The sequence below is a fragment of the Lotus japonicus genome, chromosome 4, assembly GCF_012489685.1.
Source record: "Lotus japonicus ecotype B-129 chromosome 4, LjGifu_v1.2".
Lineage (NCBI taxonomy): Eukaryota > Viridiplantae > Streptophyta > Magnoliopsida > Fabales > Fabaceae > Lotus > Lotus japonicus.
Window position 1 is genome coordinate 60,928,834 of NC_080044.1, and position 25,653 is coordinate 60,954,486.

A 25,653-nucleotide genomic window follows, 5' to 3' on the forward strand; every position below is an offset into this window, starting at 1 on the left:
ATAAAGTCATAAAGTTCTCCAACCAAGATAGTGAATTGTTAGTTTTTTTTTCCACTCTCTCATATCATTAAACCATCTACCGCTCTCAACCAATCATAAAGTCATAAAGGTCTTCATAGTTATTAAGAAAGAAGAATTTTATGGGAAATGTGAAGTGGAGTTATTGAAAAAGTAAGGGTATAATTGACAAAATGAAACCTAAAACATCAAAACGACTGTTAAATAGGAAAAAAAAATTTGTTCTAGAACAACACTTAAAAAGGAACGGAGGGAGTAACAAGTAACTATTTAATCAGAAACATGGCGGTAATCCTAATAGCAAAGGCCAAAAAAACAACAATGAATTGCATATAACAGTTTTGCTCCTATTGCCTAGATAGAGACAAGTTAGTGTCACACTGCTCTACTAGTACGTTTTATGGAAACATACTATTATAACCATCCCTTGCATTTTAACCTTCACAGGAGATAACCAAGAGGTGAGTGATGGTGGTTGCGGGAGAACTGCAAAAAGATGCTCATTTAGGTGGCCGCAAGGGAACCTCGCAGTGGTCAAGGCAGTGGAGGCAGAAAGAGAGGGAAAAAAAACCCTCTTATTTGGATATTAAATCTATCTAATGTGGAATAATTCTCACCTATTATAGAAAATATACATATCGAACTGAAGAAATAGTCTCCCTAAAGGAGCAAGAACCCTGAAAGGGGTGGTAGCATACATTTTTTCTCTCTCGCTCTTACACTTTTCCTCCTACATGTAACTAGTGGCTTTTAACATTTAATTTAGAATTATATTTCATTCACACTTCTTATAAGTGAAAATAATATGGAAAGAAGAGAAAGATAGAAAGAAAATGAATAAAGAGATGTGATGAGTTATTTGATTAGAAAAAAAAAGACAAATAAAAAGTGAAGTAGACATAAAGTGAACGTATAAATGAATCATATGCCTCTTTATTTTATTACCTCAACGTTTGCAAATCTATGTTATAAGAAATCAAGTTTGATTCATAGACTACATATAAGTAGCAATTTTGATATTAGTAGTCGGTAGGATCATCCGTTAGAAGAGGAATTTAATGTTAAATAACTCGTACATTTTCCATTTTCATCCCTACCTTTTATATATCCATTTTTATAACATATAAATTCATCCGTTAGAAGGATTCCATGACTAAACGAAAACAAAATGAGGGTCATTACCAATATTTTTTTAAAGATTAAATTGATAAAAAATCAAAATTGTAAAAGGACAACTTGTAGTCAAACCCATTACTTAAGGCCTAAAGGGGGTAGGGGGTTTAGTTATTAACTCAAGCACATAGATGCGGTGAACAATAGCATATCACTATCCAAGAATCCTAAAGTAGTTGTTTCTTATCCAAAACATATCTGACCACAAGGAAATGTGCACAAACATTTGCAGTCAACATAACCAAATCAGAAAAGTAATATCATGGCTTATGAATACTATTCATTTCAGATTGAAACTACACCAAGACAACATAGTTTTCTACTTTCAGATTGTCATGAGGTCGCCATAGTTTCGCATGAGTACTATTGATCCTGCAAAAATTCCCACAGCACGCAGCAGTTTCTGCAAAGTAAATAAGAAGAGTCAACAATCATCCTAAACAAACTCGACCTCCACGATATAAACATGAATTAACATGAGAAATGCTTTTTAAGTCAAAAGCACAATATAGTATATAGCCTAATGCCACAGCCTTATCCATACTCTTAGTCACAGTAACTCCTCTAAGCTAGACTCAGGATTAATCTTATCAGTTATTAACCAAAAGTTCCTCGGCCAGTTATAATTCAGTAGATTACTGCAGCCTATACACAACCCCTAGATAATAACTCCTCTTGTTCAGCTGAATGATGTATCTCCTACAATAATCATAAATCATGCATGCTGTGGAAAAGTTTCCCAAAAAAAACAGATCACAATCAATAATCCCAATGTAAGAAAATGCGCAAATTCCAACAAGAAACTAAGGATAAGTGGATAACATCATTGTCACTGAGGTGCAGGAAGAATAACAAACAGCCAACAACAACAACAAAAAATTTCGACTAGGTTGCATTGACTAAATGGATCGAATGACACATAATATCCTGCCAAAATTGTTTATAATGTCAAACTATTTAAAGTTCAAATATTCTTAATGGTTTAACATATAATTATTCTTTCTACTCTACTTCTAACTAATGTACTTCCCTTCATCTGATCCACTCTTATTACGGAGACTTTTGTAGGTCTTCTCCACACATGCAGATAAGACAAGATTCTACCATCTTAATTACAATAGGTACTATACTACCTTAACTTTCTCCCTAATATATTGAGAGAGGAAGTGTGGCTGGAACTTGTCCACAGCTTACGAAAAGAAAAGAATCATAGACATTAACATTATTACAAATAAAGTTCCAAAGTTTAGGTAACTCAGCACCAAATTATTCACAAGATAGATCAGGATCGATGGTACCAGGGACGGATCCAAGTTGTGGAGTATGAGGGCAAGTGCCCTCACTTAAATATGAAAAAATACATTAGAAAAAAATTTGAGTAGTAAAAGTATGTGGTTTTTTATGATCCTTTGATAAAAATTGCCCTCACTTATATTCCACATTGCTAAATGCCCTCACTTGTGTTCCACATTGCTAAATGCCCTCACTTGAGTAGTAAAATATGTGGTTTTTGATGACCCATTTGGTAAAAAATGACTTCACTTGTGTCTTCTTTGGTAAAAAATGTCTTCACTCTTAATAGAATATGTTAATTTTTTTATTACAAATTTATATGTATATATTGCCCTCACTACATAAAATTTCTGGATCCGTCACTGGATGGTACCATTCTAGTACCATGTAGAAGTTATAGGGTTAATCTTTTTGGTATATAGGGAAGTAAAGCAACAATCAGAATAACAATATTGATGTGAATGATATGATGGATGCTATAACAGAAGACAAAGCAGTAATCTTTATTTATACAAATACTAAAACTCTTAATTCTTAGTCATAACCTAACTATATAGTACAGAATAATATAATATACAACATATATGAAAATATATAAATCAATCCTAAGAGATAATCTGAGATATTCTAAAGCACTCTGGATATAAGTAAGATACTATATAAGGTATTTTTAAAGCTTTAATATACTCTAAAAGGGTTTATTTTCTTGTTTACTCTTCAATCTATGTGGACCAGCATTCACTAATGCAGTATCATAAGTCTTATAATTGAGTGGTAAAATCATCCCTTAACCTTAAGTTTGAGTGTTATCTCTCTATCACAAACAACATCCAAGTCATCCACTCCACCTAGATCATATGACTAATAAATTTTTGTATTTCCCTATCATCATTTAAACCAGAGCTAAGATACTAAAAATGCTGTACTTGCGATACGGACATAATAAATATACAGAAGTCACAGGATTATTAACAAAGACTTATAAAATTCAGACATGGCCTGGTGTGAATACAATCAATAATTGCCCCCAATCAACAATTACAGAAGCTAAACCCGTATAACAAACAAAAACAGATCCTAGAGTCTGATCAAGAACTGAAACTACTCCATATAAGCAATCACACCAGCTGACAAACCAAAGCATTCAATACAACAACGTAATCACACTGTTTCACAGAGAAAAACGAAACATATAGGGCTGCACCAGTGTTCGCAAATTGATCAGATGACATGATAATCAAACTACGCACTGTATTGAATCACATACGAACATAAATGAAAACGAAAACAGAATTGCAGGAAAGGGAAAAGGGGGAGAATCGAGCAGCGAAGAGAAAGTGAGAGATTACCACATTGAAGGCCCATTTGTCTTCGTCATGGATTTGAGAATTAACGAGATCTTTCAGGTATTGAACCGAAAACGCAGAATCGGCCATTGAAGCGAGACGAAGAGAGAACGCGAGAGAGGAAGCAATTAGGGTTTAGGGTTCTGTGTTGGTTTGGAGTTGTGACAAGGCCACACTCACATTCAAGGGATATTTATTTTTGTTCACCGTTCACTTGCCAAGCACGGAGTTTATATTAAACAATAATTGAAAAAAAATATTAATAGTACCATCCATTTTTATAATATGGAGAGCTATCTTTGAAGCACATGTTTAGGTTCGAACTCAGAAAAACGGAGCACCTAACAACCTATCTTCACAGACCAAGAACTACGAGATCCCCCCTTTCATTCTGGGGCGACGGAGGGATCGTACCATTCCAGCCTTTTTTTTCATGCTGTGGGTCTAGATAAAATTGCAATTAGGATTTTCCTAATACTTCCTTTCCGCAGGGACCAGGAGATTGGATCTAGCCATAAGAAGAATATAATGCTTAGCTGATAAATAACTCACTTCTTGGTAAGCCCGTGAAGGAAAGCCATTTCTTTTCTACGCTACGATCTTTCTTCTCTTATGAAATTTCTAGTTACAGAAATAGATCATTTCTAAACCGGAATCTTAGGATACCACCACTAGTAGAAGGACAGGGAACGAAGTAAGTCGGGGGACCCTTTTACCTTACCAAGTCTACCGGATAGAAATTTGTAGATCAGGTTCAAATAGATACGGGAAAGACTTTCTCCCTAAGTGGAATGAGTGGAATGCCCTGCTTCCGGAACAGGCCTGGAAAAGAGGTACTTACTCCCTATCCATATCAGTCGAGTTACTTCATACCTTTCCTTTGCCACTCAAGTGTACGACATCCTCCTATGGTTAGTTTTTTTGGGGTGCATAGGAAAAACTAAACGATAAAGCTAAACAAAATCTATGTTCTTCTTAAGAAGGAGCAAAACAGCATCAGGAGGATCCACCAGCTCCACTATAACACATTACAGACTTGCTCCAAGATTAGCTAGAAAATCTACATATTCATTACCTTCTCGAGAGCCATGACGAATACTAACATCCCACTAGCGTGAGAGAAGAATGTGAATATTCATTAGCGCATTCTGCCTAAGAGCTCAGCCTAACTCAAGACAATTCACACTGCACTTCACCTTTCTCCAATTGTTCTTCCAAAGATATTTCAATCCCATCACTAAAGCTTGAATCTCCGCATAAAAAGGGTCACCACCAACCGCTCCGACATAAAAGCCCCCAAGTCAAGCCCCTTGATTTATTTTAAAAAATTAAATAAAAGTTAGTAATTTTTATTCGTGTGGAATGGAGCCTGTATTTTGTTTTGGAATGTATGAACAAATGAACATCAAATTTAATTATTTTGAATTAAAACTAGAACTAATTATTGGAATAGGAAACAAAGGATACAAAATAGAGATAGAAATTATATAGACATAAGATATTGCATACGATATGGAATAAAAGTTGAGAATATAACTAATGTTTGCAATTGGAATGCTTATAAAATGAGGAAAAGTCAATATTCTTATAAATTACTACCATACTATTTGAATAAAAGGAAATTAAAATGTAGTATATATTTATAAAGGTTTAATAGTATTTTTAGTCTCTCACTTATCACGATTTGACAGTTCTAGCCCTTCAAGAAATTTATTAGCCTACAACGTCCCTCACATTTACTAATTATTGCAGTTTTAGTTTTTCGTTAACTTTCATCCAATATTTAATGGTTTTCAATTAAAAAATCAATAAAAAAAAAGGCTTGAAGAACAATTTTATGTTTTCTAATCAACAATTTTATGGTTCTGGTTTTTTTAATTGATTTTTTGATTAAAAAAACCGTAAAATATTGGATGGAAGTTGAATGAAAATCAAAACTGCAATAATTAGTAAATGTGAGGAACGTTCTAGGCTAATAAATCCTTTGAGGGATCAAAACTGTCAAATCGTGATAAATGAGGGACAAAAATGCTATTTAGCCATTTATAAAAGCTGAATTGTCTTATAAGTTATAAAACGCTTTCTCATTTCTTATATACACTGTTAACTCTTAATCCATTGTCTTTCTAACCATCGTTGTTGTGAATTGCGGTAGTGAATTTTTACATCATGTAATGCAAGTGTCATTACAACCTCACTCAATATCTCATATCAACTACCAGAAACAGAAATACAGGCAAAACGTCATTAAGCTTTATGAGAAAGATGAACTGATGAAAGGAATTAACTTGGTTCCAATTTTACATATATGATATATCAAACTTCCACAATGGAGATTCATGTTAACAACTCAATCGGAGGTACACTCTCGCTCAATATAACTTAAAATGGAAGAAGACAACAAGTGTATTCAGTAATGTGGGAAAAAAAACACATGCACTCACTTCTGCAAGTGCTGATGAACTCACTGATCTTCCATTGAATTATTGCAATGGTGAAGGTCAGAACGTGCCAAAACAAAGGGGAATAGAAAGAGGTGTTTGGCTTATGAAAAATAATCAACCAACCAGTTTCCTTGTTCTTCTTTCATTAACAAATGTGTTCACACTGTTGAATCGCGGTTTCCCAAACCACGTCCACCTCGCCCACCTCCATTCTGACTTGGCCGTTGAGAACTCCTCGGTCTCCCCGAGAACTCCCCTTGGCTTCTAAATTCACTCCTGCCATATCCCCGTCCACCACCAAACTTCCCTCGGCCGCCCCTGAAGCTCTCGCTTCGGAAACCGCCTCGTCCTGAAGGATACCTCCCTCTTCCACTACCGCTGACTAGAATAAGATTGGGAGGGAAAAAACTTGATCAGAGTTTATCTGGAAACCTTGGTTTAACCTCCATCAAATATAAGTCATGTTTAACTCAAAAGTAAAGTGAAAATATCAGTGTACCTCTTGTAGTTGTTCTCTTCTCCTCAACAACAGCTTGTCGCTCACCAACAATAATAGGTGTAGCCTGAAATTAATTTTACTAACATCTATTAGCAGATAAGTACAAAATCCCATGAAGATACAATGATTTGCGGGTGCATTTGAGTCAACAACTTAATTAATCGCTAAAAGTAATAAGCACTTATTCACAAGTTTATTGAAATAAAGCTTAAAATAACTTGTAACTAGTTATAACTTATAAATACCTATTCAAAAAGCTAATCTGAAAATTATGAAACTAAACAGAAAAAACTTATAGGTAGGTCATAAGTTATTTAATAAGCTTAACCAAACACTTATTATGCTATAAGATTAGCCCAAATATCACATGCATATTCTCTAGTTGTTGTTCCTATCTGCACAGTACAGAGAAGAATTCAACACCGGCATATTCTCCAGTTCGGTTATATCACAAAAATGAATCATGTCAGTAATGTCTTTGCCAAGCTTCCGGTTACAGCAAAACAGATACTTAAAACAGACCTAGAGGGAAGTACAAATTCACTAACCAACAACCCAAATGGTTTTTAAATTGACTCATTAATTCCAGTATAGGGGAAGTACAAAGTCCATAACATCCCAAATTCCACCTGGTCCCATCTTTACAAATAGTTTACAGACAGTAAAGGAGTAGCACAGTACAAGGCTACTTCATGAAAACATCAACATGGTTCGTATTAGGGGTCCAAGTTTGAGACTGCCATTAAAATTTCATAGGGCTTAGATGCTGTATATTGCAAAGTGGAGCTTTGGCATATCAGTTGGAGTTGCTGCCATGTAACTAGGAGGTCATGACTTATGAGTGTAATCACATCTTGCAAATGCTAGATAAGGATGTCTACAATAGACCTACAATGGGTCCAACCCTTCCCTGAACCCAACCATGGCAGAAATTTATAGCACCAGGTTGCCCTTTTTTATATACATTATGTATGACAACAGCAGAGTAGATAATTTCCTCATCATTATTAAAGTTCGGGTTATGCCTAACTCAACCACAAAAGCTAGCTTAGGAGTTTGGATTGTTCTACCCCTTATAAGATATTTTAGTAATATCTCTATTCTCTAGTCAAAGTAAGACTTCTCAACCTCACGCCCAGGGTTGGACATCTGGAGCGTGGAATTTTTAGGGATGAACATCTGCAGGTGGCCCATATATGGGTCATGAATAGTCTCCAATAAACAGATCTATGATAGGCTTTGATACCATCTTAAAATATCTAAGCCTGACTCTATCCCAAAAGTCAGCTGGGTGAGGGGTTACTCTTCGCTTTATAATAATTATTTTGGCATATCTCTAGTCAATGTCGGACTTCTCAAGACACTCCATAAAATCAACAACGACCAACCTGCTGATTTCTTGTCTCCAATAAACAGTATTGCATCTTAACCAAATACCATACCACATTCTAAAAAGCAAAGCTGTTACATGCACTCACGCTGCCACTGCAGCTTTTCCTAATCATTCTCCATAGTCCATATCACCATAATACGAGCTTAAGATGACAGAGAACACGTGGGAAGGTGGCAGATTTTTTATACTTTATAAGTCAGGGTGTTTATCATTTGAGGATAACTTGTTCTTCCAAAAGAAACACAATCACTCAAAACCAAATAATTAGACACGGATAGCTAAAATAAGCCTTAAGTTCCTATTTGATTCAATTACCTGGATCTGCAAGCTAAAGAAAACTAGAGTTGTTCTCACGGATAACATATCAAGCAGTGACATGTGAAAAGAAACAAAATAAGACATTATGTCAAAGAAGTATCAAGTGACACGAACAACAAACAAATTGATTGGGCATGCCAATCTTAAGCAGAGAAATCTTCTCATGTGCTTTCCAACTATAATATTCTTTGTCCTTCACAGTTCACACAACTACTACAAGTTAATCATGCTCAATAAACAATCTAAGCAAGGTAAGCAATCAAAGCATAAATACAAGAATACAACAATCTCATTTCAACGGAGCATTTATATATTGTACAAACGCATCTCAATAAAGGCCTGCTCGTGTAGAAGAATACACAATATTTTATAGGCAGAGGCTGAAGAGCACATTCAATTCCTGAAATTTCCAGCACCAGAAGTGCCCTATCAGAAGCTGAAACTTAAAAACTTCAGGAAACATCTATACAAGCTAATGCTAATCTATAGCACTAGTACCAATCAACTAAAAGTATTTTAAGAAATATTCACATGTTAATCTCAATGATAACCACAAACAGATAATTCTTTACGGCCATATGTAAAAACAGGCAAATAGCACCATAGAACTATAAAATTATGTACCTCAAGTGCACTTTGCATGGAGCTCGCATCCTCAAATTCAATGAAGCCAAAACAGAATCCATGCTGCAAGAAACCAAAAATACAAACATAGCTCATACACTTGCCTCAAGAAAATGCCTAGATTATTTGGAAGTGCAGATAAAGATAGTAATATACACAGACCTTACTGCTTCTAACTTGGACTCCACCATGTTTAATAGGACCAAATTTATTAAAGACCTCTTCAAGTTGCTCAACTGTTGCATTAAATGGCAAGTTCCGTATGTATATGGAGTGGCCTTCAGCTATTAAAAGTAAAAGGCAAGTCAATTGATTTTCAAACTAGAATATAAGGCACTGCAGTGTATATGAGTTATAAACTATATCAATCCATTTAACCTCGTTTTCTTCTAAGGATTAGTTTTTATCTCTTCAATTTAAGTAAAAAATTAGATGAAACAAAGAAGCAAGGAGGAAAATATCATGTGTCTAGATCACAGTTGACTGGTCTCTGAAAAAGAAAATAGCAGTCAATCAAGTTAACAATCACTTATATACACCTTCTTCATGAATATCGCTACTCCCAGGTACACTGTCACTACTAGGAGCTAATGCCTCAGGCCCGGGCGTAGATTTGGAAGTAGCAGGTGATTGTTCAATGGATTTAGCAGATGCCAACCTTGCAGCTCGGCTGGGAACATAGACACGACCAGGTGCTGCGCTACTTTTTACCTTCATGTAAATGAAAATAATTAAGTTAATGAATGTAAAAGAAAGGAAAGAGTAGCACAAGACAATAAAATATATGGCAAACTCACAATTGATGCATATGAGAATTTCTTTGGTGCATCATCCTGGACTGTAGAAGTCGACTCACGAATAGTAACAACATCATTCTGACTTATATCAGCAGAGGTTACAGCAACCTCTTCATCAATAACGGATCCTTCTTCCTCGTTGTCCTGAGGATGATGAACTTCATTACCATCATTAAGGTTTTCATCCTCAGTAGAAGTTGTAGGATCTTCCACAAGATGTTTTGGAGCATGTATATCCTCTAGAGATATGTAAGAAGCAATTAAAAATTGAGGATGAAGCAAAACAAAAGGTTGTTGAGTATATATCCCCTATATATTGTGTGTGTGTGTGTGTGTGTGTGTGTGTGTATGGAGAAAAGTCATGCTAACCTGATTCTGGTATGTGTGCCTCAACATTTTCATTGATGATATTTACTGGGACAGAATTTAATTGTGGTGTGTCATTATCCTCAATATACCTGAACACGTCATTTAAGACATAATATCCTTTATCTTGTGGGGCAAGGAAGAACGTCTGCGAGAACTTCCGTCCCACATTATCCTTCCCAGTTAAGCATCCAGTTACTAAAACAATCACACCTTTCTCATACGACTCCTGAGCATCTGCGGTTTTAATTTCTGCTGTATAATCTTCATAATTCAGGGAAATAATATTCTCATTGATTGCCTGATCCAACAATTATTTCCTTTTAATTAATGAGTTCAAAATAAATCACACAAGCCCAGAATTGAAGTATGCAACTCAAGCATTTACTGTCTATTAATGAAATTCTTCAGAAACCAAACTATTAATAGGAAGCTTTTTGGGAAGTACGATCAATATACAAGCTAGACATGTTACATCCCAACAGTATTTAATTAAGTATAATATGTTTCAGATATCGTGGTTTAAGATCAAGGAGGAGGAGCTAAATAAGTTCATAGAACAACTAGTCCCACCCAAATATAGAACTGTTTGAATAATCAACATATGGATGTTCAGTTATTGCTCTTGCAAAATATGCTTGAAGTAGATATTATAAAGCTCAAGAATGACTGGATTGTAGTTTGAAAGAGAATATTGAGGTATAGGACTGAAAGTAAACTGATTATATAAGTTGTCAAGTTGATCATTCTAATATAATACATTACAACTTAACTATAAAAGCTATGCTTGTGAACCCGTTGGACATGTACCAAAGCTAGGTAACATGAAAGGAACAAATTGGTAGTGTGGAGGTGAACATAAGTTTGAGCACTTGGAAATTGTAAATCAAACACACACAAAATGAGTGATGTGCTGCTAAGCAAATCATGCACACAAGACACAGGTCCTGTTTAAGCTTCCTTTACTGCTTTTGTTGATAATCTATAACCAAGGTCCAAATATCAATTGGACTAAAGTAACCTATCCTTCATGGCAACAAATTTTGTGGCAAAATGAATATAATGTAATCTGTAACATAGCATCCTCTAACCCTGCAATTGTTTTAGTTAAGGTCCCAAATTGACTAGAGATGCGACTAAATAAGTTTCTATAGATGGTAGAGCAATCCTCGCCCCTAAGCTAGCTTTTGGAATAGAACTAGTCCTAGTCCAAATTCTAAGCTGGTACCGGAGCCTATCCTATATTCATTATTGGGCCACTCATAAATGGGTCATCCGCAGATGTCCAATCCTGCAAACTTCACGCTTTATATATCCAGATTTGGATGTAAAGAGGTGTGTTAAAGTTTAACATTGACTAGAGATATAGCTAAATAAGTACATATAAAGCGTAGAGCAATCCAAATTCTGAGTTGGTGTCAAAGTCTATCCTAGATTTGTTATTGGGCCACCCATAAATGGGCCCCCTGCAAACTTCACATTCCAGATGTCCAGCCCTGGGTGTGAGGGGGTGTTGAGGTCCAACATTGACTAGAGATATGACTAATAAGTTCTTATAAAGGATAAATCAATCCTTACCCCTAATCTAGCTTTTGGCCTAAAGTTAGGCCTAGCCCAAATTAAGTTTTGTTCCAAAGAAGACTCTGATGATTTTTATTGCCAGTCATCTCTTAGTTTTATTTTGCATACAATGGGTGCTTTGTCATAACTTTAACAAAATCTCTAAAGCATAATTATGCTATCAAAATTTTATTTTAGAACAATCCTAAAACCAAGTTTTTCTCTTTATTAAGTATGGTAACCACATAAATTTTGAATAAAACTCGCATCTTATTTAGTTTTTAAATTAATGTGACAAACAGCCCATGGAACTCATGCTGGATAGCATTCACAACTCCCGTCACAGATTTTTTTCATAACTCCAACATATTATACCTACATTCATATACCTTTAATTCAAAAGTTAACTAAGAAACATCAATTCAGTAATCTTAAAACCCATGCTACAAGTCTATATAACCTTTGAACCCTAAATCCGTCATCTGGTGGTTTGATGGACACGTTTTTATTTCAGTCATTCCCCAGTCAAATACAGCCCACTTAACTTTATCAATAAAGCAAAGATGAAAAAGCATAATGCGTGACATGTCAGAAAGAGCTATTTTTGAAAATGGTCACGCCGAATCTAATTCTAAGGACTCAATAACACTTCCATTGTATTTCATCTCTTTATTACTTTGACAAATTTTAAAATTTTGATGAGTGTCTAAAATACAGTTGGATTTAAACAATATGGGCATTTATAATCAAACAATTGAATTTTACATGCATATCCTGGTGGGCTTACTTTCGTAGTTGTCACCGTTGTCATCACACCATTGCTATCTGATCTGCTTAAGAAACTTGATTCCTGATAAAATCTGTGCACCAAGTTCGGGGATTGATGCAGAATGTGATAATATTGCTCCACAAAGGCATGGCCAACAACTTGAGCACTTGGAGCAGTGGCAGGGCTTGCTTCCTGCGTTGCCATCTGCACAATAATTCACATTAATGTACAGCATAAGGAATCATTAATGATGGATAAATTTTGGGTGTGGAAAGGACTAGAACGATTGAATTTTCCGCCCCACCCCATCAAAAAATTGATAGAATAACTTGCATAGCTGATATGACATGAAGAAAAACAAAAAACAAAGTCTCAGTGTCTTGAAAGCATAATACACGGTGATAGCAATTGTAAGGCACCAGATCAGAACCTACAAATAGAAGGAACAACACAAATCTGGTACTGGGAGATAGGTATGAATGAAACTTCGCAATTGCAAACCGCAAAAACACAACTCCCTTAAAGGATGAACAACTGAATTGATTGCAGCTATTTGAAAAAAATAGAAGGGTCTCTGATACAATTATCATAATGCCTAAATCACTGACTTACCAAGTCAACTTAGAGGACAGTAAACAATATCTAAGTGTTAGTATAATAAAACAACCTGAGCAAACAACACAAGTACACATAGGGAGTGTTAAAATCATGACTACAAGAACAAAACAAAAGGATCAATGTATGGAATGAATCAAGTCAATCAACCCAGACAATAGCTAAACAATTTGATACAGAATTAAGAATGGAAAACCCAAAAATCATGAGAAGAACAGAGTCCTAGCAAAACCCAAAACAAAATCTAAGTTTGACCAACAACATGAACAGAAAAGCAAAAGCTGCGAATCATGAAAAATAATATAAAAAAATAAGGAAATTCCATGGGCAGAACATAGCGTAGATCATTCCTTGAAGGAAAGGAAGAGGAAGTTTGTCCTAAAAGACAAAACATTGACAGATCAGACAGATAACAAGTTCAGCTAACTGCAAACAAAACAATGGTATAAACGAAAACAATTACAAGGAAAGTGTTGAAGCACGTGTGTACCTGCTTGGTTGAAGATGTTAGAGAAAGTGAGAGAGAGATCGAAAGAAGAGAAGAGAAGAGAAGAGAGTGTTGGGAGGGAGGGTGAACTGGGGAAGGAAGAGAGAGTAGAGATTCTGATGCTGAGTTGAGTTGAGTTGAGTTTGTGTTCGGAGATCACAACAACAGACGATGACTCCCGCTATTGCTTTTTCTATTCTAAGATGCCTCTCCTCTTTTTGTTTTTTTATTACACTTTCCTCGATCATTTTTTAGCACGTTTGCTTTCATAATTAAGTCCTTTAATTAATTTAAGTCTACTTAAACTTCACATTTTAAAACAAAACTTGCATAAATAAAATCAATTTAATCATCATATATCGAATAAAAATTAATAAAGTAGTTGTTTGAACTCAGGGATCGAGAGAGTTTGATTCTCTTATAATTTGTCTTTTATCATACCTGAGTTGAAATTGTGAGAGAGCAATAAAAAAAATTGTTGTAAACTTTATTTGCTTCAAAGTTCATTAACATAATTTCAACAACAACAAAAAAAATTTTTTGTCTTTGGACTATCACTTTGTATTAATAAATTCTTCAAATATTGTATTTTCCTCTTGTAACAAAAAAGACAAATTCTTCAAATATTGTGTTACGTCATACTATCTGAAAGGGAATGCAATGACTGATTGTTTGGCTAAGCAGGGGTGCTCTCTCAGGATGCTCTTGTGTTTCTTGATCACCCTCTTAGGGCTGAGCTCATTTTCGTTGGCAAACTTTAAGGGGGCCTTCTTTCGTAGGGAGCTAGTTTACCAACTATCTGATTTGTATTTCTTTTTTAAGTATTCAGTATAAAAAATCCTTCAAATTTTATTGAATTTTTATTAAAATTTTTAATTTGAAACTAAAAAAATTATTTCATGTCTCCAAAACATCTCGAACACCGAAGTATTGAGAAAGATATGAAGATTCAGTGATCTTGAGCATATGAACTTGCGCATATGAAAATTAATCAAGTTATTAATTTTACTTAACTATAAATGTAAAATGAACTGACTTCTGACTTCGATGAATTTTTTCCCGCAAACAAGTGAGTACGTATTAATGTAAATATGTTAGTTTCAACGGGGAATGATAGCTCACTCGGTGAACTAAGAGAAATGAAGAGATTTGCAGAGTGAAGAGTCAGTGTCCAAACCCTGACGAATGAACTAATTTACTAGTAATAATTAATAACTAACATTTGTCCATAAAAATAAAAATAAAAAATTTTAGTTTCAAAAAAATGTAAATATGTTCTAAAATTAATTTTTTTAACGCATTGATTTTGTGGAAAAGGATATGCTGCATAAAGTCACCTACTTTATGAAAGTTTTTCTTTAATATACCAACCTTAACATTATACTCGTAGGATTTTAATAGATTATAGACCTTGACTTATAGGCTTGTCGTGATCAAAATGTAGAAATTGAACTAGACAACACGCATAAACAACTTTATGAAACGAAATCTTGCATTACGTGCAAACTAAGACTTGTCATTTTGGTTTAACTTGTAATTAAGGAAGTTATTAATTAAGGTCTCATTCAGGTAGTTTTTATTTTATGTTTCATACTCCCTCTGACCTCAATTGTAAGCAAATATTCTCATTTGCACACTTATTAAGAAGTTGAATTTTTGTATTAATTTTGTATAAACTATGGGTAAAAAGTACTAAAATAACCTTCTAGTTTTAAACACCAAAATTTAATGAAATTAAACAGGGTGCATTTGGTTCCGTTATGATACTATTAATTGTCTCACATATTTAATGCAGTAACATGCAGAGTAATATGCCTTTTGATGTTTCCCTTGTAAAAAATCAAAACATACAAAGATGAACCACTTCTAATGAATCTTCAACAATTAATTGTGAGAAATCCTCATCATCACAAGTGCCCAAGTCAAATGAAGGCATGCTAAACAAATTATGTGGTGCTGCCAATTTTTCTTTTGGTACAAGTGACGCTGCCATTTTTAAGTAGTGTAGGAGTAAGTCTTTTTTTTTTTTATAGTACTAGTAAGAAACTTGGAAGCATAAATTAACTTGGGAATGTGTGTGGAAATGAGTTATAGCGGCTCGGTAATACAAATATAGGAAGTTGTACAAATTAAATGACAAAATGCATGTGTAAGGGTATTTGTGGAAAGAAAATATTAAATAGAGTTGAATTTTATGACTTTTGCTTATATTTGAGGCCAAATTTTTTCCATGTTTTTTGCTTACAATTGAGGCCGGAGGGAGTAATTTATAAAGACCAAAACTAGTTTTCACATTATAAATTCGAACTCCATTTGGTGGTTTTTTGATTTTATGTTTTGAAATTTTTATATATCAAAATTAATTTTAATTTTATAATTTCAGTTTTATTTTTTCGTGGTTTTCAATTTTAAAAAAATTATTTGTCAACAATGACAGAGGTGGTGGCGGAGGTGGCAGTGATGGGAGTGGTGGAGGGTGGTGGCAGTGCAGATGGTGGTCCGGGTGTGGTGCTAACGTGGCGGCGACGGTCTTGAAACCTTAGGTGATTGTCATAGCGGTGAAGGTGGTGATGATGGTGGAGGTGGATGTTACTTGGTAGCAACGATTTAGTGGTTGTGTAGTGGCGGTGGTGTTGGTAGTCATGGCAACGACGATAATGGTGGAGGTAGTGGTGGCAATGACGACAGTGATGGAGGTGGCGACAATGACAATGGTGATGGTGGCGGTGGAAGTGGCAGAGATAGAAGTAGTGGTGGGTGGTGGTGACAATGAAGGTGACAACGGTAGTGGTAGTGGTGACATGGAGGTGGAAGTTGTGTGTGTTGGAGAGTGGTGGTGGAAGAGGTAAGAGCGACTGTGGTGGTGGAAGTGGATGAGGTGGTGTAGGCGCCAGTGGAGGAGGAGGTGGTTGCAACAATGACAGTAGTGGCAGTGGTGTTAGTGGTGGAGGGTGGTGGTGGTAGAGTGAAGGTCGAACGGTGTTGGTGGGTTTGACAACGATGGCGACAGTGAAGGTGGTGGAGGGTGTTGGTAGTAAGCAGTGATGGTGGTAACGATGTTACATGATATTGAAACTAAAAGCAATATTCATAAAACCATTAAAAATTATTCTAAAACCGTTTTAAAATTGGGTAAAGTAAATTTTTGCCGAACACATTTTATTTTCAAATTTACATTTAAAATATCGAAAACCCACAACCACGTTGAACAAACCCATAATTTGTGGTTTTCACTTATAAAAAAAATGTTATTCAACATTGTAAATTCACTCCAAAGATTATAAGACATTTTTTTATCAATAATACCCGGTGGTGGTGGTGGTGGATGTCACATGTTGGTGGTGGTGGTGCTAGTGATGGCGGTGAAGGTGATGGAGGGTGTTGACGTTGATAGTTTCATGCAATCAATTTTGAAATCGAGCCCAAACCCATTCAACTCAGGTTGGGTTCAAGCCGCTACCCATATATTCGAGTTAAATTGCACCGCTACTACTCGGGCTTGAGACCCCTGCTTCAACGTTTCTTCTTGGCAAGGTTCTGGGTGGAAAGAGAAGGTATAACAGTTTCAGATCTGCTAGAAGCTTTGACGTACTGTCGTGCCACCGTCGTCGTCGTGCCTCAACCGTGTTCTCTCCGCATCGACCACCGCCATCCCCTCCCCCTCTCCCTCTGTTGGTAGATATGCATCCCCCTTTTTTCTATGGTGCCAGTGCTCTCTTGACTCCCTGGTACTGTTGGTACTGCCGTTGAAGCCATGTTTGCTTCGTTAAGGCCTTCGCAATTCCGGTAGATTCGGTTGATTTGGTAATTTACTCCCAATAAAAAGTCGAGCTGCTGTACTGGTGTTCTTAGGATTTTAGGGTCTGTATAATTTTTTTTTTAGTTTGTCTCGTTGCTTAGATCAGCATGTGAGCATGCTTTAAGCTTAATGTCCTATGTGATTATGCATTGTTGAATCATTTCTTGATCTTTTAATTCCACTGATGTGATGTAGGTGCCGTTGGACAATCTTTGATTATTAATTTGCACTGTTAGACAAAAAAAAAGTAAGAAAGTGATAATGCATTCTCATTCAATCGACATTAGAGTTAGAGCTCTAAAATGGGCTTTCACCCACGAGCCCGCTCATTAATAGCTTAGGGCTGTTGGCCCAACACTTTCCAAGCCCGTTACGCTGCGATCTGATCTCACCTTTCACAAAACATTTCCATCGTGAAAGAAGAACGATCCCTGAACCTGAACCCTCGTCAATTTCGATCGGACATGGCGAAACCTGCATCGAATTCCCTGTTATCTGGCCTGAGGCGGTTCATCAAGAAGCCATGGGAGATCACAGGTCCCTGCGCCGACCCCGAGTACAAGTTGGCGGTACCCGCAGCCCTGGAATACCGCCCGTTCTGCCCCGCCACCCCGAAGGAGCAGGCGATCATCCCCTCCTCCCTTCCCGAAACCGTCTTCGACATCAAGTACCACACGCGCGACCAGCGCCGTAACCGCCCTCCCATCCGCCGCACCGTCCTCAAGAAGGCCGATGTGGAGAAACTCATGAAGGAGAGGAAGACATTTGACGTTTCCGATTTTCCACCTGTTTATCTCAACACCGTCGTCATCGAGGATATGGATGCTCGCGGCGGTGGCTACCAGTCATAGGTCTTGGCTCTCAATCTCAATCTCATTTGGAATTTGTCTTTGTTATGCTTGTAGGGAATTTTTCATGTTGTTATGTTATGCAATTGATGTGATTGTTTGGATGTACACAACTCTTCCAATGGGGGGTTGTGCTGTTCTCTTTAGAGGATTTTTTTCTATTACCCTTTGTCCTGGGCTGAATTGTGTGAGTGAGGCATATAAGTTTCATTTTACCCCTTGAAAATTTGTTCATAGGTTGCTGATGTATTATTTAGTGCTCCAGTTGCTTCTCCTGTTGGTGTTCAATTCAATTTGTGTTTTGAATTCTAGATTAATTAGATTACTTTTAGCTTTCCTAAAGGCAGTGTTTGGTAGACGTGTTAATTAGAATGACGTATTAAGTAACATAAGGGATTCAGTTTATGTTTGATCTATTTGAAAAACCTAACACAGGGTTCAAAGAATGGTATATTTTGGTTCTATTTAAACCAAGAAGGATATTATATAACAGAACCAGTCCATTATGTCTGTTTTATCTATGAATGTGCCACACACTATCGAAGTATTGCACTGTGGAGATAGTTGGTTTCTCTGAAGGGTTTGATTGACTTGCTCTGCAAATCACAAGTAGTTTGAACTGTATTGGGAGAGGATTATTGTCTGTGGGGTACTATATAGTCAACTTCAAAATCCTTTGAAAGCTGAGTGATGTAATGATTTAATAGTCAAACAAAAGAATTATAGCTTGTGATTTCAGAACTACCTTTTGTGTGGCCTGGTAAGTGGATGATGGAGTTGAATTCAAGTTAATTCCAGCCTGTCTTTCCTTCTTAGATTTGAATTTTTTTTAAAGAGTCTAGTAAAGTTGGTAATGTTGCCTATATTGTGCTTTTCCCCTGAACTTTACTAGCCAAACCGAAGTTCAAATAGTGGTCGTGTTAGGCAAATGCCATCCATGTATAACTTTGTTGAATCTTTATGATTTGGGTCAACAATACTATTGTGCTAATGCTAGTCCTTTACTCTTGAGTAAAGTGTTGTATGGCTTTATTACAATGCTAATTGGGATAGAATAGTTCTGTCGGTGCTCAAATAAAGTTCATAATAGGCATGGGTTCTCACATTCTCATGGATAGATATGGATTAAGAAGTTAGGCCATGAGAGTGAGATTCCTTTTGACACCATGATTAGAAGGATGTTCTATGTGCGTTTAAGAAACAAGTTGATTGGAGCAAATATTAAGGAATTAGACACTTCGGAAAATGAAACTACCCTGGTAAGGATGGATCTAGAATTGGCATGGGTATTCTTATGGACTGGACTTGGAAGAATGATGTTGTTAATTTTAGAAGAAGGCTTTGAAAGATTGGACCACATCCCGGAAATTTCTCATGAACATGAAACATTTGATGCTATAAGTGTATATGCACCCCAAATAGGACAAAAATTAAATTGTGGAAGACTGGATAGATTAGTTCAAGAAATTCTGTTGGAAAATAATATTCTTTGCGGAGGGGATTTGAATGGTTATGTTGGAGGAGACATGAGAGGGGGTACAAGGGGTTACATCTTAAATGAGAAGATCCATTGTGCGGCTGAAGTTGTCACATGTTTGTAGAGTGGCAGTAGTTGCATAGTTGGCTGAATCAAAGGCAGATAGCAGACAAATTGATGTCTGCTTTGGTAACATACCATAAAATCCCAGTTTCTCCCCCTTGTGTTCTACTATCCTGAAGGTTTTAAAGGTTACTTTCAAAGATCCATCACAGTTTTACCCTATCAGAACGAAAATAGGGTTCAAAACTCCCTTCATTCTTGGAAGAATGACGCCCTGGGCTGCTGCTATTTTCCTTCACAGCACCATCTTAGGCAGACAGTTCATTTTCCAACAAAGGCCTTGCTTTTCCAGCATCCTGACATGTTTTGTGCACAGCTCCTTAATCCTGTTGAGTTTGGTCCTTCTTTCAGACTCTGTTAATAGTTCATACTTGCAACTTGCAAGTATGCCCTTTTCTTTTGCTTCAAATTATTCCATGATTCCATCCTACATCTCTTTTTCTCTGTGAGATACGAACTTTGTTTGCTTTTGATTATTAATCGCAGCCCCTATTTGGTGCAGCCATGGGATAAGCTTAGTCACAACCAGCCCAACCAAGCATCTGATCTTCAGCTTCAGTCTTTTCTACTTGTTACTTGTTATTTGTGCCTTAGATTAATTTATTACTTACTAGTGTATCTAGTCTATGAGTTTTCAATTATTAATGGTGATATGCCTTTAATTTTGGGTAGTTTTTGACTTTTGTTTTTCTGAGCATTCTTATGTGTATTGTAGAAATCACTTTTTTTCTCCAATATCTTCAGTCTGGTGGTGTTTTGGGGTCATCCTGCTAATTGTTTTGGGGTTGGCTATTCTGCATCACTATTTGAGATTGACAACTATGATCAAAACACTGGCTAATGGCTACCTTTCTACTTTAGGGTAATATCATTATTATGATTTGGTATTCTTTTTAATATGAAATAAAATAAATCATTTTTACATTACTTGGACTCTGCTGCTTGATATTTTGACTGTAGAGCATTAATAGTCATATATGAATCATATCTTTATGAATACACACCTGCTATCCTACCAGTGTTTGAATTTAAAGCTATTTTAACCGATATGTAAATATTGTTGTATCTAACGTAATTTTAGATCTTATAACTGCTGAGCAATGTTGTCATATCTTTGTGAAGATACATCTAAGACAATAGTAAGAATTTGCAGGACACTATATTTCTCTGGAATGCATATGCTCTGCATTCTCCTTGTCTGCATCCTGGAAGTCCAGATGCTCAATTGTGTCTAGGTTTACCTGCTTTAATGCTCACTGGATTGCTTATGATGAAATTCCATTCAATTGTTTGGCTTCAACCTTACAAGTGACTGCTCTTTTACTAACTGTCTTTGCTTTGCACCAGGTTTCTGCTATCATGGGATGACATAATTGGCCCAATCAACTTTCTGTTTGTATCAATGGAAGGGTCTGAATAGTCTTTAGCACATACCTATCCTTCCAGTTTAAAGAGGTTGTAAGCATTTTGTATCAATAAAGGGTTTCTGTCTGCAATTAAGTTTAACTATTTGCTTACTTATTTGTGAATGTTGGATCAAAAAGTGAATTGCCTCAAGGACATAGTAAGTGGTAAATCGAACAATCCACCTGAAATAACCTGTTCATTTTGATTATGAATGAAGCTTTTCGGTATGATTCCAGAGTTTCTTCAGCGGAACTAGACAAGCATGCAGCATCCATCCACTTCTTGAAAATGAAGTCTATATATTTTATTCTAATTCGATTCACAACTATTCATGAGTCTTCACTTAAGAGTTTAATATTTTGTCCTTGATTCAGCTGAATCAGCTCTACCTGCTAATTTTAGTAATCTCAGATCAATTATTGGGAGTTCAGTGCATAGGTAATTAGCCTATTAAAGGAAGAAGTTGATTATGAAGCTATATTTAGGATCCATGATGGAAGTACTTGTGACATTTAGCTGGTAATAAGTGTTTCTTTATTTGCAGCTCGTGATGAAAGTGCAAATGTGCAACGTAGCCTGTAACGGTATGTAAGTTCTAGGAATTTGACCCTTCTAAAAGTGAGTTTATTTTGGGGAAAAAATAAACGACATAAATGTGTTGTAATATGTTTTATTAATTTCTTATTTCACAAAAGCTACTTTCAGTAGCTTTTTTATTTCTTTCTCAATGTTTAAATGTACAAAGTATCTAAACATACACTAATGAAGAGGTTTAGAACATGTAAAAGGAAGGCTTAGTTTAATAGATAAAAGAACTTATGTTGTTTCACTGTGATATAGTGACACTTCCCCTCCTCCGGATACAGATTAAGGACATAAATATAAGCATATAACTAAAAAGAAACCTAGAAAATAGGGTAATTCAAAAGTGAAAGCAATTAATTCTGTCTTGTCCCTATCCAGCCATAATTGTTTACTTTTGACTACATGAGAATGAAATATAAGTTAGATACCTTAGCCCATGGCCACCGTTCTTTTTTGTATTATGTTGCAACTGAAGATTTTGCCGCAAGCAAGGAGGGACATTAAGTCAAATTTTCATTATTTTTAAAAAGTTATTTGAGGGGTACATTCCATTTATATCTATTTGACCACTAATAATGGAATTCTTATATTTTATATGCTGATAAAATTAGGCTTGTTGTTCGATATGCTTTACTTTATCCAAATAAAAAGTGCAGCATATAGTGGCGCTTTTATATGGAAAGGATGCAAGACAGTCAAGGAAAAAGAAATGGAGTGCCATCGTGCAGTAACTTGTTCCATACTATAAGCAAGCTTTGCTTATTCTTTTTTCCAATTGCATGCTACTTTCTAGGACCACATCCATTATTGTGCTTCTTGTCCTTACTATATGATTATTATGCAATATCTAAGTGTTCTTTTGTACAATCAAGAATCAGCTAGTCCCTCTTCTCGTCTTGCCCTTTCCCTTCATTTTATTGTCTCATAAATATCTATAAACTAAGTCATATTTTTATTAAATATAGAATTAAGTTTGGAGTTAGGTCTTATCTATGCAAACTTTGAGATAACAGAATGTAATAAAAAATATTCGTGAATAATAAGTCAAATGAAATAGTAGCATCAAAATCTGAGCTCTCTGGTTGACCTTCAATTTAATTAATTCGATAGTAATAAACAATGCTGTAAGCCTGTAATTGGTCTCCTACATGATGTAAGAGAGTACCTCAGTCACCATTCACCTCCTTCTCAGTCACTTTCATTCACATGGAAACACACTCACAGGTTGGCAATGCACGCGGTCACTGCTTAAGAGGGAATAGTGAAGAGAACAGAGTGTTCTGCTCCAGCCACACCTTCACTTTCTAAAATCTATGTAGTGTTTGAATTTATGTTAGAAATCTTAAAAGCAGTTCCAATGAGAATTGATATCTTGAATTGGAAAAAAGATATTTTAGTAAATGTCACGAAATTCAAACATGCACTACGTCTAGTTGAGTGCAATACGAACTGACTTTTGTATTATTTTATAAGAAGAGTTTTATTCACCTTTTTGCCTTGAAACACAGCCTACCTTATTTGGATAAAAATAATTTTTATCAGTTCTAAATATGCAGATTAGTTTGTATTGATCTTTTTGACTTTTCTTTTATCTTGGGCATCATGTGTTTCTGTTCTGTCTATCTTTGCTGCTGCCTCCTTTGCATCACAGTGCAATAACTGCTTAGGTAGCAAATACAGAACAGAAAAATCATAATTACATATAATTCAAGAGACTTTATAGCCAGATTTAAGGATCTCATATCATGTCTTTCATCATTATACAGTACATCCATAAATACCTGAATTCAATTATTGTATGCAATTGCAACCTTTCTTCATCTGCTATAATACATTATACACAAACATATATAGATAGATAGAGATTCTTCTCCCCAACAGACAATTGGGAATTTGTCACTCTACCAAAACCTCTCAAGTTACCTTTAAATCTTTCTGCTGAACACTCATTTATTAACTGCACCTTGTCATGCAAAATTGCTGAGATCTCACTGTGCTTGATGGTGATAGTATATAAATTCATTCATTACAGTGTTATTCATGACTTGGACAGTATTGATGGTGATATGACGGTTTAAATTAGTTGCATTCAAAAGAAAGAAATGCAAATATCTATAGTGAAATGAAAATTGTGTCTTTCAATTAAACTAGTACTTTGTTTTAGATACAACTGTTTGATCAACTCTCTGTACTGAAAGTGCCAACCTTTGTCATATATACATATGAGGAGAGGTAGTTTCTGAGAGATGCACACAGGAACTAGACCTTGTTTAAAAGTTCACCCTAAAGGAAGTGTAGACTTAGTTAGACACTTAGTAAATGTTAAAATCTGGTTTTTTGCTTAAATAAATAAATATAATTGTCAAAATCTTGGCTACTTATTAAAGAGCTTAAAATAATTCTGTCAAACCCAATAGCCTTTTTGTCTCTTTACATTACATCAAAACACTATAGTATTTTATTATAAAATGGGATACATATAATTAACAATTTACTAATATAACAATTAAAATTAGACTTTCATCATTGTAGTATACTCATCAAAGTATCTTCCCACATATTTTATTTGTCATTAGAAAACCTGGGACATGAGAAACCCTATATATTGGTCCTCACTACTTTCGGTTCATGTAACATTTTGAGCTCACCAAAGAAACGTGTCTCTCTTTGTTTTTATTTTTTATGGCTCTTATGATTCTATGAATCTACTGATGTGTTTCTTACTGTGATATATATTTACTGTTGCACAATTTTTATTATTGTTGCGGGCTAGTACTGTTGACGCCAAGGATGATGAATAGTTCAACTAGCTAGATTATGAATATTTACTAAGATGTATAAGGGAGTAGGAAGTTTTTTTGCATTATGCCTTATTGATATTTTTTTAGGAGTTGAATACTTTGTGCAAAACTCACATTACTTTTCTTTTTTAATTGCATGAATTCAGCACAAATGTGAATTAGTTCTTCGATTTCCACACCTAATTAAATTGGAAAATGATTTATAAGTCATGAAGTTGACATTCAAATGATATATACGAGTTTTAACAGTTTTAAATCGTCAATAATCTATAAAGTTATAAAGACCGCTATTAGTCAGAAACTAAATGTTAAAATGTATACATATCTGATTATCTAATTAAACCTCCAGAAAACCTGTATATCAATTGAATTTTCATCTTGTGGGGTTCAAATCGCACGAACAACTAAATATCCTTTTGGAAATAGTTGTTGGATATAGTCTATGATGCACGGGTACTCCAAAAATCACATTGTACTCGTACCGGGTACGTACCCGTACCTGGGTACGCCATGGGTACGTCATGGGTACGTACCAGGTACGTACCCAAAAAAAAAATTGGGGTACGTTTTTTGTTACGCCACGTGTACGTTTGGGTACACCCGTGGGTACTCTCTGGATACTTTTTTTACAAAAAAAAAAAAAATTGTTCAAAACTACCTCGTTTTTGTTCACTGATGATGAAGAAGGGAATGATGACACCATTACTGTTTGAGAGAGCTTTGATTTTGTACTGTTGGTTGTTGAGCAATCTATCGTTTAATTGTTTTGTTGTGTTGAACAATCGTATTGTCTCTTTTGCACTATTTTAATTTGTGTTACTGTCTATGTTGAACAATCTTATGTTATGTCTCTTCAATGTTACTCAATCTTATGTTATGTTTCTTCAATCTTAAGATTATCTATGACGGTA

The 25,653-nt window shown here is 35.5% G+C and overlaps 3 protein-coding genes across 3 annotated transcripts; 1 reads left to right on the forward strand and 2 right to left on the reverse strand.

The window, feature by feature from the left end:
* Positions 1 to 1,273: 1,273 nt before the first annotated feature.
* LOC130715636 (mitochondrial import receptor subunit TOM5 homolog) lies at positions 1,274 to 4,045 on the reverse strand. Its single transcript, XM_057565754.1, has 2 exons — positions 3,834 to 4,045; positions 1,274 to 1,594 (listed from the first exon to the last, which is right to left on the reverse strand). Exons 1-2 carry the CDS (start codon positions 3,918 to 3,920, stop codon positions 1,517 to 1,519), a joined length of 165 nt encoding a protein of 54 aa, XP_057421737.1. The 5' UTR covers positions 3,921 to 4,045; the 3' UTR covers positions 1,274 to 1,516.
* A 2,016-nt stretch (positions 4,046 to 6,061) lies between these two features.
* LOC130711294 (nuclear transport factor 2) lies at positions 6,062 to 13,898 on the reverse strand. The gene is made up of 9 exons (XM_057560847.1): positions 13,706 to 13,898; positions 12,619 to 12,804; positions 10,275 to 10,572; positions 9,906 to 10,144; positions 9,648 to 9,819; positions 9,271 to 9,392; positions 9,109 to 9,171; positions 6,774 to 6,837; positions 6,062 to 6,656 (listed from the first exon to the last, which is right to left on the reverse strand). The coding sequence occupies exons 2-9, from the start codon at positions 12,802 to 12,804 to the stop codon at positions 6,433 to 6,435; spliced, it is 1,368 nt and encodes a 455-aa protein (XP_057416830.1). The 5' UTR covers positions 13,706 to 13,898; the 3' UTR covers positions 6,062 to 6,432.
* A 3,984-nt stretch (positions 13,899 to 17,882) lies between these two features.
* LOC130713515 (uncharacterized) lies at positions 17,883 to 21,591 on the forward strand. Its single transcript, XM_057563281.1, has 2 exons — positions 17,883 to 18,352; positions 21,297 to 21,591. The coding sequence occupies exon 1, from the start codon at positions 17,966 to 17,968 to the stop codon at positions 18,350 to 18,352; it is 387 nt and encodes a 128-aa protein (XP_057419264.1). The 5' UTR covers positions 17,883 to 17,965; the 3' UTR covers positions 21,297 to 21,591.
* Positions 21,592 to 25,653: the final 4,062 nt, after the last annotated feature.

Bases quoted from the DNA above. Each gene is read 5' to 3' on its own strand.
- LOC130711294 (XM_057560847.1), bottom strand. From the start codon at position 12,804: ATGGCAACGCAGGAAGCAAGCCCTGCCACTGCTCCAAGTGCTCAAGTT. The intron at 10,573-12,618 runs GTAAGCCCACCA...TTGTTGGATCAG, and splicing joins CAACGGTGACAACTACGAAA to GCAATCAATGAGAATATTAT. The intron at 6,657-6,773 runs GTACACTGATAT...ATCTTATTCTAG, and splicing joins GAAGAGAACAACTACAAGAG to TCAGCGGTAGTGGAAGAGGG.
- LOC130715636 (XM_057565754.1), bottom strand. From the start codon at position 3,920: ATGGCCGATTCTGCGTTTTCGGTTCAATACCTGAAAGATCTCGTTAAT. The intron at 1,595-3,833 runs GTAATCTCTCAC...TTTACTTTGCAG, and splicing joins ACAAATGGGCCTTCAATGTG to AAACTGCTGCGTGCTGTGGG.
- LOC130713515 (XM_057563281.1), top strand. From the start codon at position 17,966: ATGGCGAAACCTGCATCGAATTCCCTGTTATCTGGCCTGAGGCGGTTC.